General features: G+C 47.8%; 1 protein-coding gene across 1 annotated transcript in view; it reads left to right on the top strand.

Annotated features, from left to right (window-relative positions):
* NBAS (NBAS subunit of NRZ tethering complex) overlaps window positions 1-16541 on the top strand; it is a 347044-nt gene that overhangs the window by 243544 nt on the left and 86959 nt on the right. The window contains exons 41-44 of the mRNA XM_058288021.1: window positions 1452-1681; window positions 2946-3056; window positions 10932-11182; window positions 12175-12509. Of these exons, the coding sequence (XP_058144004.1) occupies window positions 1452-1681; window positions 2946-3056; window positions 10932-11182; window positions 12175-12509 (927 nt within the window). The remainder of the gene's footprint in view (window positions 1-1451; window positions 1682-2945; window positions 3057-10931; window positions 11183-12174; window positions 12510-16541) is intronic.

Here is a 16541-nt window from a genome sequence, read left to right as displayed (position 1 = left end):
TTTGTTTATTTGTCAGTGCTCCCTGTTGTTCCTTAATAGGACCAGGGCAGAGGGTGTCAGGCTGGGTTTGGCAATGCAGACTCGACATTGACAAGTCTTCAGTGTAGCTCAGAAGAATGGCTAGCATGTTAGAAATGGGACAGCTTACCATAATTAGAATTATGTTCCTGTGAACTCAAGGTAGATTCTCAAGGTTTTTCCTAAGTTGCTTTTATTAAAATATGTACCATGTCTTCCCAGAAATTGGGAGTGACTGAGTTAATGCTATTTAAGTATTAGGTTTTCTGTTAAGTAATTCCAGACTCATGGCTGAGCTGCTCTTGCTTCATGCATACCCAGGCCAATTTAAAAATAGATCAGTGTGGCCAGTTAGTCAGTTACTCTCCTGTCCTGTCAGCTGTTGGATTCTGGGATTTGTTCTGTATGACTGGTTTTTATTGTCAGAGAAGCTGCTAAAAACTATAGAACAATAAACCATTGAGCCCCAAACTGAGCAGAGTCAAAGTTGGTCGGGTGCTTTCTTATGCCACTAAAAGTATTTATGATTTCAGAAACCAGGTTGGTTTTTTCCCTAATTTATCCCTGGAGGATATCCTCTTACTTCAGCTGTCTAGTCGTTTATAGAGGAGTTATTGAACTGCCACTCTCTTATTGAGAGCACTTATGTGGTCAAAGGGAAATTTATCCAGAGGTAATGATGACAAAAATTACTTCAAGGATGAATGATTGTGAATGGTCAGGTGGTCTGGGAACAGATCTGCGTAAGCTGATGGTGGTGTAAAAGTAATAATGCTTCTAAGTGGTGGAGGTCTTTAGGGGACGAAGAGCAGGACAGGGAAACGGACTTTGGCCCAGTGGTTGGGGCGTCCGTCTACCATATGGGAGGTCGGCGGTTCAAACCCCGGGCCTCCTTGACCCGTGTGGAGCTGGCCGTGCGCAGTGCTGATGCGCGCAAGGAGTGCCGTGCCACGCAAGGGTGTCCCCCGCGTGGGGGAGCCCCACGCGCAAGGAGTGCGCCCGTGAGGAAAAGCCGCCCAGCGTGAAAGGAGAGAGCAGCCTGCTGAGGAATGGCGCCGCCCACACTTCCCGTGCCGCTGACGACAACAGAAGCGGACAAAGAAACAAGACGCAGCAAATAGACACCAAGAACAGACAACCAGGGGAGGGGGGGAAATTAAATAAATAAATAAATCTTTTTTAAAAAAAAAAAAAAAAAAAAAAAAGAAGAGCAGGACAGGCGTGTGGAGGCCCCCTCTTGACGTGCCTCCGTCTTCTCTGGTGGCTGTACGTGGACAGAGAGAGGGCCCGTTCTGCAGCTGGCCTCGAGGCGCTGTGAGCCCCGATTGCGTGGCAGCAGCACGAGGCCCAGCAGGGTGCAGTAGACAGGGTTGTCCTCTCTCTGTTAGAAACGTGCACGTATTTGTAAAATGCATTTTTCATGCCTTTCACAGGCTGACCCGAAAGAGCTAATCAAGATGGTCACCAGGCATGTGACTCGGCATGGACACGAAGCCTGGCCCGAGGACGTCGTCTCCCTGACCAGGCAGTTGCACTACTACAACGAGCGCCTCCTGGACTTCTCTCAGGCACACGTCCTGCAGGGCCTCGGCAAGGGCGTGGACGTGCAGCGGTTTTCTGCCGACGACCAGTACAAGAGGGAGACGATCCTTGGCTTGGCAGAGTGAGCGCGGCCTTTGTTCATAGAGGGGTGGGCTTAAGTGCAGAAGGACACGCTGAGTTAGCAGGCCTGTCGATCACAGTCTTTTGGACATGTATATTTGTAGTTGCAGTCCTAAAATATTAACTTTCTAGTTTTTTAAGAAAATGTTCGCCAATCCTGGCTAGTTAAACATATAAATGCAATGGCTCCTTTGGCTAGGAAAAACATAGTCAAAACGAGATATTTCGTTTCCCTTCTGTGGTTTTGCCCGTGTCATTCTCACATTTCTAGTTCTGGAAGGATGGGTCCGGCGGTAGTCTTTCCCAGATGGCCTTCCTGTAGACCCAGGGTTTCTTGGGCTTCCTCACCCTGCCTAAGATTTTCCAATGTGGCCCTGCCGTTCCCTGGTTCACACCTTCCATTGGATTTCCATTTCCTATAGGATAAGGTCGCGGTTCCCTAGCAGGCCTGAGGGCCCTGCACACTCCTAGTTGTGACCCCCCTTTTTCCACCTTGCCTGTTGGATCCCCCTCTTCTCCCTCCTTACCACCTCTGCCTAGTTAATGCCTCTTTATCTGTCAACCTTCAGCTCTTGCCTGTGTTCCCAGAGTACTTTGATATCTTCTCTTTTAGCAGTCTCACTGTTGTATTTACTCACTGGTTCAAATCTGGTGCCCTCCATTAGACTGTATGCTCCTCAGTAAATTTCTTATTGGTGTCTATTTCCCAAGTAGCTAGCACAAAACCTGGTACATGAAGAATATGTAAAAGTTTGTTGAGTGTTGGTGCTTTCTCGAACATCCACTCCTAGGGCAGGGATGCATGTCCTTTGCTCTGATTTTTTAACTGTGGGTTCTAGGGTTCATCCTCAGCCCTGCTGACCATTTGAACTGGATCGTTCTTTGTTTTGGAGATTGTCCTGTGCCTTGAAAGGTGTCCAGCAGCATCCCCGCCCCTGCCGCTCCCCGCTCCCCACTCCCCGCGGCCCCTCTAGGGGCCTCGTGCACTCTCCGCCTGACCCGCTTGGGATGATTAAAAATGTTTCCTGACGCTGCCAGATGGCCCTGAGGGGTAAGCTCACCCTTGGGTGAGAAGCCTGGTCTAGACTAAGCTCGGTCACGTGAAATGCAGCCCAGTGAAGGGGGCTCTCCTGCTGGGCTGCGACCTGCCGCGCTGGGGCCCTCCCGAGGACACCCCTCTCTGAGAGTGGCCCTAACGGCATCCTCTGCACACACTGAGGTGCTCTTTCTCCTCTCCTTCCCTGTGGCTGATGGTGTTCCTCAAGGACCCTCGAGGACAGCGTCTACAGCATCGCTCTTTCTCTGGCACAGCGCTACCACATTTCCCGCTGGGAAGTCTTCATGACCCACTTGGAGTTCCTGTTCACCGACAGTGGGTAAGCACAGTTCAGGGGCAAGTTTATTCCCATTTCTCTCTTTTCAGAGTCTGTTTTAGAAGACTGTTGAAGTTGAAATGGTGAAGTACGGTTTCAAATTTCCTGTTCAGCTGCGGTAGACCGGTGTCTTGGTAGTGCTCTCATATACATTTTAGGATTAACAGGCTACAGCAATAGCCTATTCGTTTTTGCTTTTCAGGACGAATAGCCGAGTTAGACATGTAACTATTGATTCACTCCTGTTTCCACTAGATCACTGTGTTCCAGGCACAGGGTTAGATTTGGGGATTAATGAGGAGCAAAGCAGGTGCCTCATGGGCGACACACTACAGATGACAGCTTAGGACAGAAGCCAAAATGAAAGGAAAATGGCAGCGAGTACGGAAGAGAGCCTAACCAGAGGGATTTGGCCTAGCCAGGGAACCCTTTCCTGAGGAATTAGCACTTAGACGAGCCCTACAGATTAAGTCAGAGTTAGCGTCGCAAGAGAAGGGAGCCATTTTCTAGGAAGACAAAACAGTGAGTGCGCAGGTCCTGGGATAGGGAACGTGACGACTGCTGGCTCCCACGTGGCGGTGGGGGCAAGAGCCAGGGCGTCGGGCACGCGCGGTGGGAGGCGAGCCTGGGCCAGGGCTCGGACCAGGCAGCAGGTCCTCCGAACGCTGGGAGGCTGCGTGAGGACTTGGTGAGGGAGAGGGTGACAGCAGCCTGGGCATGTGTCTTGAAAAGATGGGGACGATTCTTCCACGTAGGGCAGGCTCACAGGACAGGTAGGGGCTGCTGCGGGAAAAGTCGACTGGCAGTGGCCACACCATGGAGTGGGGTCATGAAGATGAAGGAGAGGCGAGATTGGGCTTCAGAGATACTTAGAGGACGAAGGAGATAGTGCTTGATAAAATGGATAGGAGAATAACCTAAAATGAGGGCGAGTACAGGGGAGCTGCCGAGAATCTTCTCCCGATTTTTATGTGGTCACATCATTCAGCGAGAGAGGGAACTCTGGGTAAGGAAAAGATAATTTCAAGGGAGGTTGGGGAAAAGGCAAGGGAACCGAGAAGTTGCATCAGAACACCAGGAAGAAAGTTCAGGCGGGCAGTTGGATGTTATAGGTAAGGCTCAAAAGAGAAGGTCGAGCTGCAAATACTAATATGGGAACGAAATGCACATAGTTGATAAATAAGCTGTGTTGTGGATGACATTGCCTTGGGGGTGCAAAGGAGGAGGAGGAATGGAGAAGACCCAAGGCGGGACCTTGAGGGCCTTCCACGTTTAATGGGCGAGGAAGAGGAGCCTGCGAGAGACCAGAAAGCAGCTGGAGAGGCAGTGGGGCCAGGGGACTCTCGTGCCCAAGGAGGTGTCCAGCCAGTGGAGCGGTGCTGCATGCATCCCTTCTTCCAGCCTTACGTGTTCAGCAGGTTAAATGCGGAATAAGGTGGGCACGTCCTTGTCCCCATAGGTGGATACCCCCCCACCAAAAAAAATGGCTGATAAAGAATCGCTAGTCATGCCTTGATGGGAAACACACAAGGGGCAGGTAGGAAGGTTTCTCCTGGGACCACTATTTTTGAAGGCTGGAGGAAAGGGCATGGTATAGGGTGGGGAAGATCTTGCTGTTTTTGAGTAATAAAGGAAGACCCTTGTGACTGGAGCAGAGGCATCAGGGGAGGAGAATTAAAAATTGTTAACTTTTGACTGTCAGACAGGAGCACTTTCCATCTTTTCCCTTTGTACTTACACAGTCAATTGGAAGGCCATCCAGGGGATTGCTCACGTGGTTTCTCTGGGAGACAGAGAGCACGATGCCATCTTCTGTGTCGGCTGGCTTCAGGCAGGGAGGAAGGGTCCCTCCATGGGGATTCTGTGCTGTTACTTTTTCACAACCAGTTTCGTGTCCTGTAGTAGGATTCTTTTGGCCTCAGGTACAAGGTGGGATGTAAATAAACCACAATGCATCTACCTTTTCCTGAATCAAAGCAAGATACACAGAAGCTACATGGTTTCCCGTGGTCAGATTTGAGTCCAGGTTGTCAGATAGTACAGAATATAAATGTAGCAGTTTGATGTAGTTATGAATTCCAAAAATAGACACTTGATTATGGTTGTAATCTGTCTGTACCTGGGTGTGATTAAATTATGATTAGGGAAAAACAATTATGATTAGGACTTTGGGCCACGTCAGTAGGGCGTTGAGTCCCCACCCCTTGGTGGGCAGGGACTCACAGATAAGGACAGAGTTGAGGAGTTTTGATGTTGGAGTTTTGATGTTGGAATTTGATGCTGAAATCTTAAGAAGCTGTAACCCTGGAAAGTAAGCACACTGCAGAAAGAGAACCAAGCCCGGGAAGAGAGGAACCCTGAGCCCAGAAGAAGCCTGAACCCTCCTCGTAGTCGTCGGCAGCCATTGTGCTCCAACATGTCAAAATAGACTTTGGTGAGGGAAGTAACATGCTTTATGGCCTGGGATCTGTAGACTCCTACCCCAAATAAACACCCTTTATCAAAACCAACCCATTTCTGGTATTTTGCATCAGCACCTCTTTGACTGACAATACACTAAACTTTGCCCTTTTCTGCCATTTCTCTCTCCCTTAAGCCTGGTTTAGTAGAGGAATTAATAGCTGAGCTTATTAAAATTGTTTTATATTGTTGAAATTTTAGAATAAGTAAAAATTTGGGACCAGAAAAAAACACACATTTGAGTAGGAAGGTTGAATGTAGATACTCAGGTCACAGTTCTTACGCAGGTACTAAAATTGATCCTTGAATGAAAGCGAACATGATCAGGCATACGATTTGCATTGTGCATGAGAAGAAATGTACCAGCCGAGCTGGAGGAACCGGTGAGCGCCCTCGCCAAGGTGGAAGCACTTACCTTCTGTGTCGTGCTCCTACAGGCCACGTTCCCCAGAGAGTCAATGCCCTGACAATGGCACCAACTGTAAGCAAGAAGGTGCAGTTGACTGGTTTGCATCATGATAGCAGAAAGTGCTGAGGCCTTGAGTCGTGCAAACCTGGTTTCAGGCCCTGGCTCTGTGACTCTGTCCTAGTATGTTCTTGACGGACAAGTTGTTTTCTATGCTTGTGCATGAGTTTCCTCCTCTTAAAAGTGACTGTCCTTATCCTATTTTGCAGAACTGCTGCTGTAAGATTTAGGAGTCTGACTTAAAAAAAAATACTGACATGTAAGTGAGCAAAAAAAATAGTTGCTTGCTCCACATTTGATTTTTGAAAAATTCTTTTTCATGTCAGTATGGATATTAATGATAAGGTACACAGGCCTACCTCCTTCTGTTGCATTTTGCTTTATTGCTCTCTGTAGGTAATGAGTTTTACAAATTGAAGGGTTTTGTAGCAACCCTGTGTTGAGGAGGCTTTCCATCAGCATGTGCTTGTTTCACGGCTCTGTGTCACATTTTGGTAGTTCTCACAGCGTTTCGCGCTGTTTCCTTATCGTTGTCTCTGCTGTGGTCATCTGTGGCTGGTGGCCTTTGGAGTGACCTTTGTGGTTGTTTTGGAAGCATGCCCAGTACGATGACACCCTTAGCTGACAACTGCCGGGTCTCTTCTGGCCGCTCCCCGGGCCGGTCTCCCCATGGCTCTTCCTCTCCTCAGACCTCCCTACTTCCTGTGACAGCGGCACTGAAATCAGGCCAGGTAATGGCGCTACAGAGTCCTCTAAGTGTTCAAGTGAAAGGAAGAGTCACACTTCTCTTGCTGCAAGTCAAAAGCTAGAGAGTAATCTTAGTGAGGAAGTCATGTTGAAAGCCCAGAGAGGCGGAACACGAGGCCTTTTGCGCCAAGCCATTAGCCAGGTTGTGAATGTGAAGGAAAAGCTGTTGAAGGAAATTAAAAGTGCTACTCCAGCGGGCACACGAATAAGAAAGCCAAATGGCCTTATTGCTATTACAGAGAAAGTTTTTGTGTTCTGAACAGTAGATCAAACCTGCCACCAACTTGCTTAAGCAAAGCCTAATCCAGAGTGAGGCCCTAACTCCCTTCAATTCTAGGAAGGTGAAGCTGCAGAAGAAAGGTTTGATGCCAGCAGAGCTTGGTTCATGAGTTTTAAGAAGCCATATCCGTAACACCAAAGTGCAGAATGAAGCATTAAGTGCTGATGAAGCTGCAGCAAGTCAAGCTAAGATCTCGCTAAGGCCATTGGTGAAGGTGCCTGCACCGAAGCACAGATGAAACAGCCTCCTCTTGTGTGAAGTCAGTGCCTGCTCTCGAGGCTTCAGAGGGTTGTTGGGCGCTAATGCAGTGGGCAACATGAAGTTGAAGCCAGTGCTCTTGACCGTTCTGAAAATCCTAAGGCCCTTAAGAATTATGCTAAGCCTACTCTGCCTGTGCTCTGTGAATGGAATAGCAAAGCCTGGATGGCAGCATATGTGTTTGCAACATGGTTTACTGAATATTTGAAGCCCATTTTTGAGAACTGCCCAGAAAAAAAGATTATTTTCAAAATGTGACTGCTTATTGACTATGAACCTGGCCACCCAAGCGCTCTGATGGAAATGAACAACGAGATGCCTGTTGTTTTTGTGCCTGCTAATACAACACCCACTCTGCAGCTGAGGTCAAGGAGTAATTTAGAGTTTCAAGTGTTATTACTTAAGAAATTTCATAAGGCTCTACTGCCATAGCTTGTGATTCCTCTGATAGAGCTGGGCAAAGTCATATGAAAACCTTCTGGAAAGGATTCATCTTGCCAGATGCCATTAAAAGCATTCATGATTCATGGGAGGAGGTCAAAATGGAAACAGTAACAGGAGTTTTGGAGAAGTTGAGTCCAACCCTCATGGATGACTTTGAGGGGTTCAAGACTTCAGTGGAGGAAGTGACTGCAGATGTGGTCGAAATAGCCAGAGAACTGCAATTAGAAGTGGAGCCTGGAGATGTGACTGAACTGCTGCAATTTCATGATAAAACTTGAACAGGGGAGGAGTTGCAAAGAAACTCACTGATGTGCAAAGAAAGTGTTTTGTTTTTCACTCCCTTCCCCTCCCCAGGATTTCATTGCTTGTTCCAAAGGGAATATAACTGCTTGTTTCAGTGGAAGCTGTTGAATGGGTCATTGATGACTGGCGTCTGTGAAGGACCTTGGCACCTTGTAGTAACATCGAGGAGGGAGGTTCTGCTTTCGGCATGTGTCAGTGAGGGCAGGGCAGTACCTCTCCTGAGGGCGTAGTTAGATAGGGCTGCCTGTCAGGGAAACGGGACGTCAGACAGAAGAAAGTGTGGGTGGGCGAGGGGGGGGTAATGCTGATGGAGAGAGATGGTTCAGAGTCTGGTCAAACGAGGGGCTGCGAGTGTTACATGCAGTCAGCAGGTGGGGCCGTTCTGCAGATGAACCTGCCTGGGCCTGTTTATTAGCGCGGTAGGCGCGAGGCAGACGGGAGGGCTGTCGGCCCTTGCCCCTGGGAGAGAACAAAGGCCTGTGCTCCAAAAGAAGCCTGTGCGGGAAGTGGCTGTTGGTGGACACCTGCCCGTGTGGCCGATGTGAGGAAGGGCACACGCTGGAGTCCAGGCAGGTGTGCAAGCTGTGGGCAAGATGGTGTACCAACCATCTCCACGTTGCTTGTTATCCAGCTTTAATTTGCTCAACATGGTAGTCAACGTAATAAAGGCAAATTTGTTTTCCTTTCTCCATTGGGTGTGTTCTGTGTGCAGATCTTTCTTAGTGTAAACCTTTTTAATGGGATTACAGTTCCTTATTTACCTTTTCACTCTATTGTTTCCAGACTTCATTTTGCAGATTTTGAAGGAACATCAGAAATTATTTGAGGAGAGTGGATGTAGCTCCGTGGTTGAGCGCCTGCTTCCCATGTAGGATGATCCAGGTTCGATCCCTGGTTCCTCCTAAAAAAAAACTAACAAATAAGCAGACAAATGGAAAACCAACTTGGGGATGCTGGTATCGCTCAGTAGTTGAGCACCGGCTTCCCACATGTGAGTTCTGGGTTCAATCCCTGGTCCTGGTACCTCAAAAAAAAAAAAAGAAATTGAGTTGCTTTTATCTACCAATATGTGTACTTTTGTCTTTCAGAAAGGACAAGTGCATTCTTTGAATAGTGATAATGTCAGGTTTTTTTCTGGCCAGCCAGCGATGTACCCTGTTCCTTGCACAGGGCCGGTGCCTTCTTATCTTGGTGCATTTGCTCACGTCACTTCTGCTTCGCTCTGCCGAGTGCTGAGCACAGGCACCTCTCCTCACGCCTTCTCTGGCCACTGGTGTCCTCCTCCGGCTTCAGTGAGCGCGTGCTCACGCTGCGCTGGATCTGGGCATCTGGACGCGCTGTGCGCCCTGGTGCGCCAGGCCTTGTGCGTCTCTAGGAGGGACCTTGCCCTCTGCTCCCGCCTGTCCGCGTGGCCTTCCTAGGGTGTGTGCGGGCGGTTTCCTGCGTGCCACCTCCTGATGCTTTGCGTCCAGAGCCTTGGGGTCTGCGCCACCCGCAGCTTGTGCTCTGCTGTGGGCGGCAGTTGTGAGGACGCAGCAAAGTCGGCCCTGAGGACCTGATCGAGGGAGGCTGAGCACGTGCAGGTGGCCCCGAGGAGGGGGTCAGGGGAATTGTTACACACCCAGGCGGTTTTCTTCCAGTAGTGTCTTATTCGAAGAATAGGATTTCTCTTGAAATGAAAGTAAAAATGAGCATTTTTAAATTATTTGATGTTTAGATTTTGTAGATTTTCTCTTATCCCCAAGTCTTATCACATTTTCATAAAATATTTTTTTTACTTTTTATTTTGAAATAATTTCAAAGTTACAGTAAAGTTATAAAGTTATACAAAAAATAATGCAAAAATAGTATAGCAAACTCCAAGCCCTGATATACCAAACTGTAACATTTTGCCACATTTATTGTATTACTTTTCCCATCCATCCATTCCTCCATCTGTCCATCTAGTTTTCTAAACCTCTGATAGCAGTTGCGTCCATAATGCTCCTTTACCACTCAGTACTTTCATGTTCATTTCCTGAGGACAAGGATATTCTCTTGTGTAATCCCATTAGATAAAACAGTCAAGTTAGAGAACTGTAACATTGTTATAAAGCAGACTGGCCAGATTTTTCAGTTATCCCAATAATGTCCTCTCATAAAAGTTTTTGAAACACGATTTGTAATAACTTTATTTATAGAAACCAAGAATATGTCCTCTGGCTCTTTTTAACGGTGGCAGTGCTACTGAATGACTGGGCATCTCTCTTGGGTGGAGGATTCCCAGGCTTCCAAAATGAGAGTGAGGACCTCATGCACCGGCCATGAGGCACCCCACGCAACCAACCAAACAAACCCCCAAAACACCTTCAGTGTTTTCTTAAATGACTGTTTTTATTCAATTACTGAGACATCAACTCAGAATACAAATATTAACATGTTTTTATTCAAGTGGGGTTATTAACATAATTCAAGTGCAAGTATAGTTATCTATCGTTTCCTGTTTTATTTTTACTGAATGTAGTATAAAATATTGGTCTAGTAAATATCAACTCAAGGCTCTTGGATGTAAAACTTATGACTAAAATTTAGATTATTTCTTCCTTTTACCATTTCCTTGTGTTCACATTTCTGTAAAGAAGCACAGAGTGTGAGTTTTTCCTGTCGCTTGAATCACAGGACAGGTCCCGTGCCTTCTTCCCAGCCGCGGGCCCCTCAGTGCGAAGCCTGCGTGGGGCGCCTGGGCCCCTGGGGGCGGGAGGCAGCAGCTCCTGCGCGCAGCATGTAGGCTGCGTCGGAGCACTTTGGCTCCTGGCGCTGACTGTCCCTGAGTAGGCGAAGGAGGCGCCATAGGAAGTAGCCCTTCCTCCCGGGTTGTAAAACATGCTTGGTTTAAAAAGGAACGGATTCTTAGCTTGGTTTCTTTGTCTCTCAATTTCAGTTTGTCCACAGTAGAAATTGAAAGTCGAGCCCAAGCCCTTCGGCTCTTGGAGACTCTGAGGGCTGATCCCGAAACCTTTCACCAGCGCCTGGCCAAGTATATCTACCCGGCCATCGGCGGCCTTGACCACGAGCGGCTGCTGTACTATTTCACCCTGCTGGAGTGCTGCGGCTGCGCAGACTTCGGCAAATCCACCATTAAGCCGGAAACCCACATCCGGCTGCTGAGGAAATTTAAGGTGGTTGCCCCAGGTAAGGTGATTGCTCCCTTCCTAGGGCTCCTTCTTTCCACCAAATCTAGGGATTCGCTCTCTGCACCATCACATTCATGCCTTACGGCGGCGTCGATCTGAAGCCACAGAACGGCGAAGCTAGTTTTCTAACTCCCACACTTACGTAAAGGGCACTCACTTTCCCAGTAAACTAAGAAGCCTGTTGGAAGTCACCCTGGGACTCAGGGTGGACCTGGTACTGAGATCCAGAGTTTTGACTGCTGCTCTGGAGGCTTTTTCCTGCTCCCCATTCATGTAAACGACAAGGCTGACATACTGTACAATATGCCATTGACAGCATTTCACTCCAGTGGCGCCTGCGTCTTTAAAAATACGTGCGGAACCCTTAAAATGAGAGCCTTTGGCCATTGGTAAATTATGGAGGTCTGTGGAATGCCGCCTGTGTGTCGGGGTGTCTTTTCACTCACAGCCAAGAACTTAAACACCTGAGCACCTCTCAGTACGCATGGCCCTTGGTCATTTGCAGAGCCCTTTCAGAGCTTCAGATTCACGACAGGTGTGACGGTTTATTTGCTTATTGGTTGATCCCTGTGTAGCCACACCGGATAGTGGGCTAGCCACAGAGGGGGAGGAAGAGCCAGGCTCTACCTTGGAGAAGCTGGCCAAAGGAACGCATAAGTGAGTGAGTATGATGCAGTTTGGCGAGTGCGTTGATGGAGAACAGGGGCGGGGGATTGAAGAGTTGGTGAGATGGTACCGTTTCCATTGCACAGATGAGGAAACCGAGGCACACGGAAGTCGCGCCATCTGTCTAGGGTTATTGACTAGGTTATAGGCTGAGACTGGAATTCAAACCTTCTGATCTAACAGAGAAACTAAACTGTCTACTGAAAGTCACCTGGCAGATAAATCTTTGTTTATCCAGCCTTACCGTGAACTGTGTGTGTGTATGGAAGTTCCTGTACATTTGTTAGAATGAAATACCTACTCTTTTTCTTTTCTTTTCAATAGGTCTTAACTATAAAAAGCTGACAGATGAAAACAGGAGTCCCCTTGAAGCCCTGGAGCCGGTGCTTTCCAGTCAAAATATCTTACCTGTTTCCAAACTTGCTCCCCAAATCCCTGAAAAGGGTGGGCGGGCGCTTTCCCCAAGCTCTCTGTACACAGTCTGGTTACAGAAGTTGTTCTGGACTGGAGACCCTCACCTCATCCAGCAAGTCCCCGTGTCCTCGGCGGCGTGGGATCACGCCTACAGTGTCTGCATCAAGTACTTTGATCGACTCCACCCGGCTGACCTCATCACTGTGCTGGATGCAGTCACATTTTCTCCACAAGCGGTCGCCAGGGTAGGCAGAAAGATAGTTTAAAGTAGATTGAACTCTTTAGAAGAAATGAAAAATCACTCTTAAATTCTGTAGATTAGCTTTTATTTCTCTTCTTGAGATTGGAAGTGGTTACATGTTTCGTGTTTTATTTTTTGCTGAGCATATGTTTTCACTGGGAAATCATTTTCTTCTATTACAGATGTGCAAGTAATCCAAATCAGGCATGACTGTTCTAATTCATATGTACATTTTTATGTTTTATTCCTCATAATATGCAATTTCATGGTAAATCACCGTCTTGTTCTTCCTTCCTTTGGCAAGTGGAAAGAACGCCAGTGCCCAGGGTACCTGGGTTCAGCGCTCAGGCTGATGGCTTCGCTGTTCCTGGGTTGAGCCCTTAAAACATTTCACATGGGGACCACGCAGTCTGGGCCTTGGGGATGGAAGTACCCGTGGGGGTTTGTGTCGCGGTTTCCATCTGCTTCGTGCTCAGGTCTGAGCCCTTTGGCCTCAGCCCAGCTCGGCCTCCTGGCAGTGCACTGCCACGCCCCTTCTGACCCTCCTGCCTGGGCAGCGCTTCTGGACAGATGCCAAGTTCTCGGGGACTCTCCCAGGCTCTGGTCTCTTCCTTTTTATCTTCTGCTACCTATTGTTACTGCTGCCTTCTTCAACCCCAAATTGGAAGTCGGCGTAGTGCCCTTTCCGAAGTATTATAGTTAATATTATACCGGATATGCTGTTTAAAGGCTACGGATGATAAAACATTGATTGGGAGATTGACAGAGGTAGAGGTTCAAGCATCTGTGGAAAGTGCTATAGTTTAAACTGACTCAACAGGTCACGGTTATGGCTAATGAAAGACTTCTTCATTTGCTTATTGTTACAACTCAAGTAATTCAGTTAATAAGTTGGTTTTGAATTGTCCTATTACGCTTTAAAGAGGAGATAATTTTTGTTGTTTTTAAGGAGGAAAATCATGATGATTTTAAATGGGAGGTAGCATGATATGTTTGAAAAGAGAACAGGTGTGGAGTCGGGGAGCTGGCCTTGCGTTCTGAACCTAGCCTCCCGGAGGCAGAGGCTGTGGCCGAGCCACCTGTGAAGTGCGAGGAGGACACCAGGCCCGGGGACCTGAAGACACCACTTGGTATAGAGGGGCCTTTGCTCTTGACTGGCTGTGCTGCCCCTGGGAGTCATGGATGGAGCCAGCAGCCGCAGAGCCGGGGCCTGGAGCTGGCTGTGGGCCGTGGGAGAGGAAGGGGCTGTAGAGTGCCCAATGTTTTCAGTCCCAGTGCAACAGCCTGTCTGGAGCAGGGCTGGGTCCAAATGGGAAAGTCCAGGCAGGACCCTAGAAAGGTATGGGGAAAGGCAGTCATCCAGGGAAACACTGGTTTAGGATCTCAAAGAAAGAAGTGGTTGGAATTCTGTTAAGTATCAGTATTGGAGGGAAGGGGTTGACCCAAGAGGGGAGTTTGAAATCAGAAGAAGTAGCTCCAGAGCTGGGGCCTGTGGAGTGGCTGAATGGGTTACACAAGCACGCAGACCCGCGAGGCTGGTGGAGGAGGCTTCATTCTAAGCCCTCCCCTTCCTCAGGCTGGGTGAGGGCAGGCGCCCAGCCCGGGCTGCCAGGCTGCATGCTGGCCGTGCTCAGGCCTGCGGTGGACCGTGGTGTAGTCGTGGTTAAACGCCAAGAGTAGGAGGGAGGGGCCACTCAGGTTTACTTTTTATTTATGATGGTCTAAGTCCGATCATTTTAAATTAGCACAGTCTCATCACCTTCCTTTCTTAATTATTGCCTTTAAGGCATTTGCCAAACACCTGGAAATGTGAGCCAATTGTTGGTACATTTTTTCCTGAGCATAAGGTGCATAGTTAACCCCATAAATACCGAGAGTCACTTAATTATGGCATTGCTTTCTCTTGGCTCAGGTGGTATTTACCTAAGCATAGGTGTTCTTTTATTGTACACTAATGAGTTAGGCAAGTTACAGAGAGGTGAAACAAATACATATAAATTTCATCTTTAGTTTAGCTTTCATATTTTTCCTCATTTTATTACTTGGCAAGCTTTTGATCATCTATTTGGAGAGGACATATATAAAGTTTAGAGAAACTGTATGTTTGATTCACACAACACTGTCCTGTAGAAAGAGAGAGAACATAAAACTCAGACTGAAATACAACCCACACATGGCAGAGCACACATTTGGAAAAGCAAACACAGCTGAATTTGCCCAAATTTGCAAAGCACCAGATGTTCCTACAGCTTGTACACGATGTTAAAAATGTAAAATAAGTATGTATTACTGATACACAATGTGCATTTTCAAATTTGTACCAACATTTAATTTAGAGGCAAACTTTTGGAAAGATCTTGTAAGGTAATTCTAGAGTGTAAAACAAGAGCAATAAGCAATGGTTCCAATTTTAGAATTCAGGGAGGAGTATCCTCCAAACCTGAATTTTGTTCCCAGTCCATGGTAAATATATCAGAGAAGGCTCTTTGACCTCATGATAATCATTCATTTGTCATATTGCATGGCCAGAATTCTTAGAAATTTTGGAGAAAATATTGACATAATGTTAGAATGTCACATAGTCAGAGATTGGATTTGCAGAAGGAAAGAGGATGCAAATACTTAAAGTTAATTCGATCCAAATATAAATAATATTGGTTGAGTCGGGTTCGAGTTGCTCTCCTACTGCTTGTTCATTTCCTCAGTCAGAAGCAAATATTTTTAGAAGGGACAGGGAGCAAGTTAGTGAGTTAGAAATTCAGGAAGGTGGTAAAGAGAAGTGGGGAGCCAGGTGCAGACACTTGATGTGGCTCAAACATGATGTGGTTCGATAAGGGGGAGCAAATACGTCATCTCCTTGGAAGGACGTGACTAGCCCAAAATGGGGTCTCCTTGTGGTCAGGTCTCAGGGTGAAAGGGGAAGGATCAGCAGCCAGAATCAATTTCTTTTCCCAGTCTGTTAACACACGAGTCACTCCACGCCCGAGGAGTGGGAGGTGAAGAGGGAAGCAGGACTTAGCTGCCTCATACCTCCCTTCTTGGGATTCAAGGGAAACGTCCTGCTTTGGGGACCAAGAGTCGACCTCCAAGAGAGGGAGAAAATGGTTCCTCTGCTCCATGTCCAAGTGGATGTCATGCTGGCAGGGAGTGTAAGGCCTTAGCACTCTGCCCTTCCAGAAGCCACTGGCAGGCTGTGTAATCATGGGAGTCGTAGCCACCGTTCATGGTTCAGCTCTTCTGGACCAGGCACTGGCTGGCGTTCGGCCTCATCCCGTGTGATCACCACAATGGCCCTCTCAGTTTAGAAACGAGGAGACCGGAGGCTAGAGGTTCATTTGTTCAAGGTCAGGAGCAAGCCAGAATTCCAGGCCAAGCCTTATTTGCTCAGGAGTTGGAGGTCTTAGGCGAATGATAATCCTCTTCCTGAGACTGGAGCCCGCAATTTTCTGAGGCAACTCATTCATTATTGAGTGTGTTTATTTGTTATTCTCTTTCATGGAATTCACATCTGCCTCTTTGATTTTGTCCTCCTTTCTGTAACACAAAGAAATACAGCCACTCCTTCCTCAGTATGACTGTTCTGTGAACAGCAGAAGAAATAGAATAAAAATATCCTGTATTCGCCAGGACTTTTCATCCTCATTTCCTTCTTCCTTCCTCAGATTACCTGGGATAATCTGGTAATTTTATCCAGACGCAGCTTATTTTACGTGCTCCTGTTTCATTTTTCCTTTGTATTACTTTTCGGTTGCTGCTGTAACGAATTGCCAGTCCTCAGCAGTGCAGAGCTCAGGCGGTGTTCTCCCGTGGGGGCCGCAGCCTGGAAACTGTGCTGTGTGCAGCAGCTGGGGGTGAATGACGTGACGGCATCAGCCTCGGGTCCTTTGCTTTTGAACAGGTGCGTGTCTGGAGTGAGGCTGCAGCTCCCACGTGTGGTCAGGGCGAGTCTGGACGCTCTCATCTTTCCTGGGCATGCCCGTGGCCGCCCTGCTGGGGCAGGTGGCAGCTTAGCTCCTTCAGGAGCTCCAGGCCACTC

This window comes from Dasypus novemcinctus, chromosome 25 (assembly GCF_030445035.2).
Source record: "Dasypus novemcinctus isolate mDasNov1 chromosome 25, mDasNov1.1.hap2, whole genome shotgun sequence".
In the NCBI taxonomy this organism is placed as follows: Eukaryota; Metazoa; Chordata; class Mammalia; order Cingulata; family Dasypodidae; genus Dasypus; species Dasypus novemcinctus.
The sequence above is the reverse complement of the archived record's forward strand: the minus strand, read 5'-3'. Positions and strand labels throughout refer to the sequence as shown.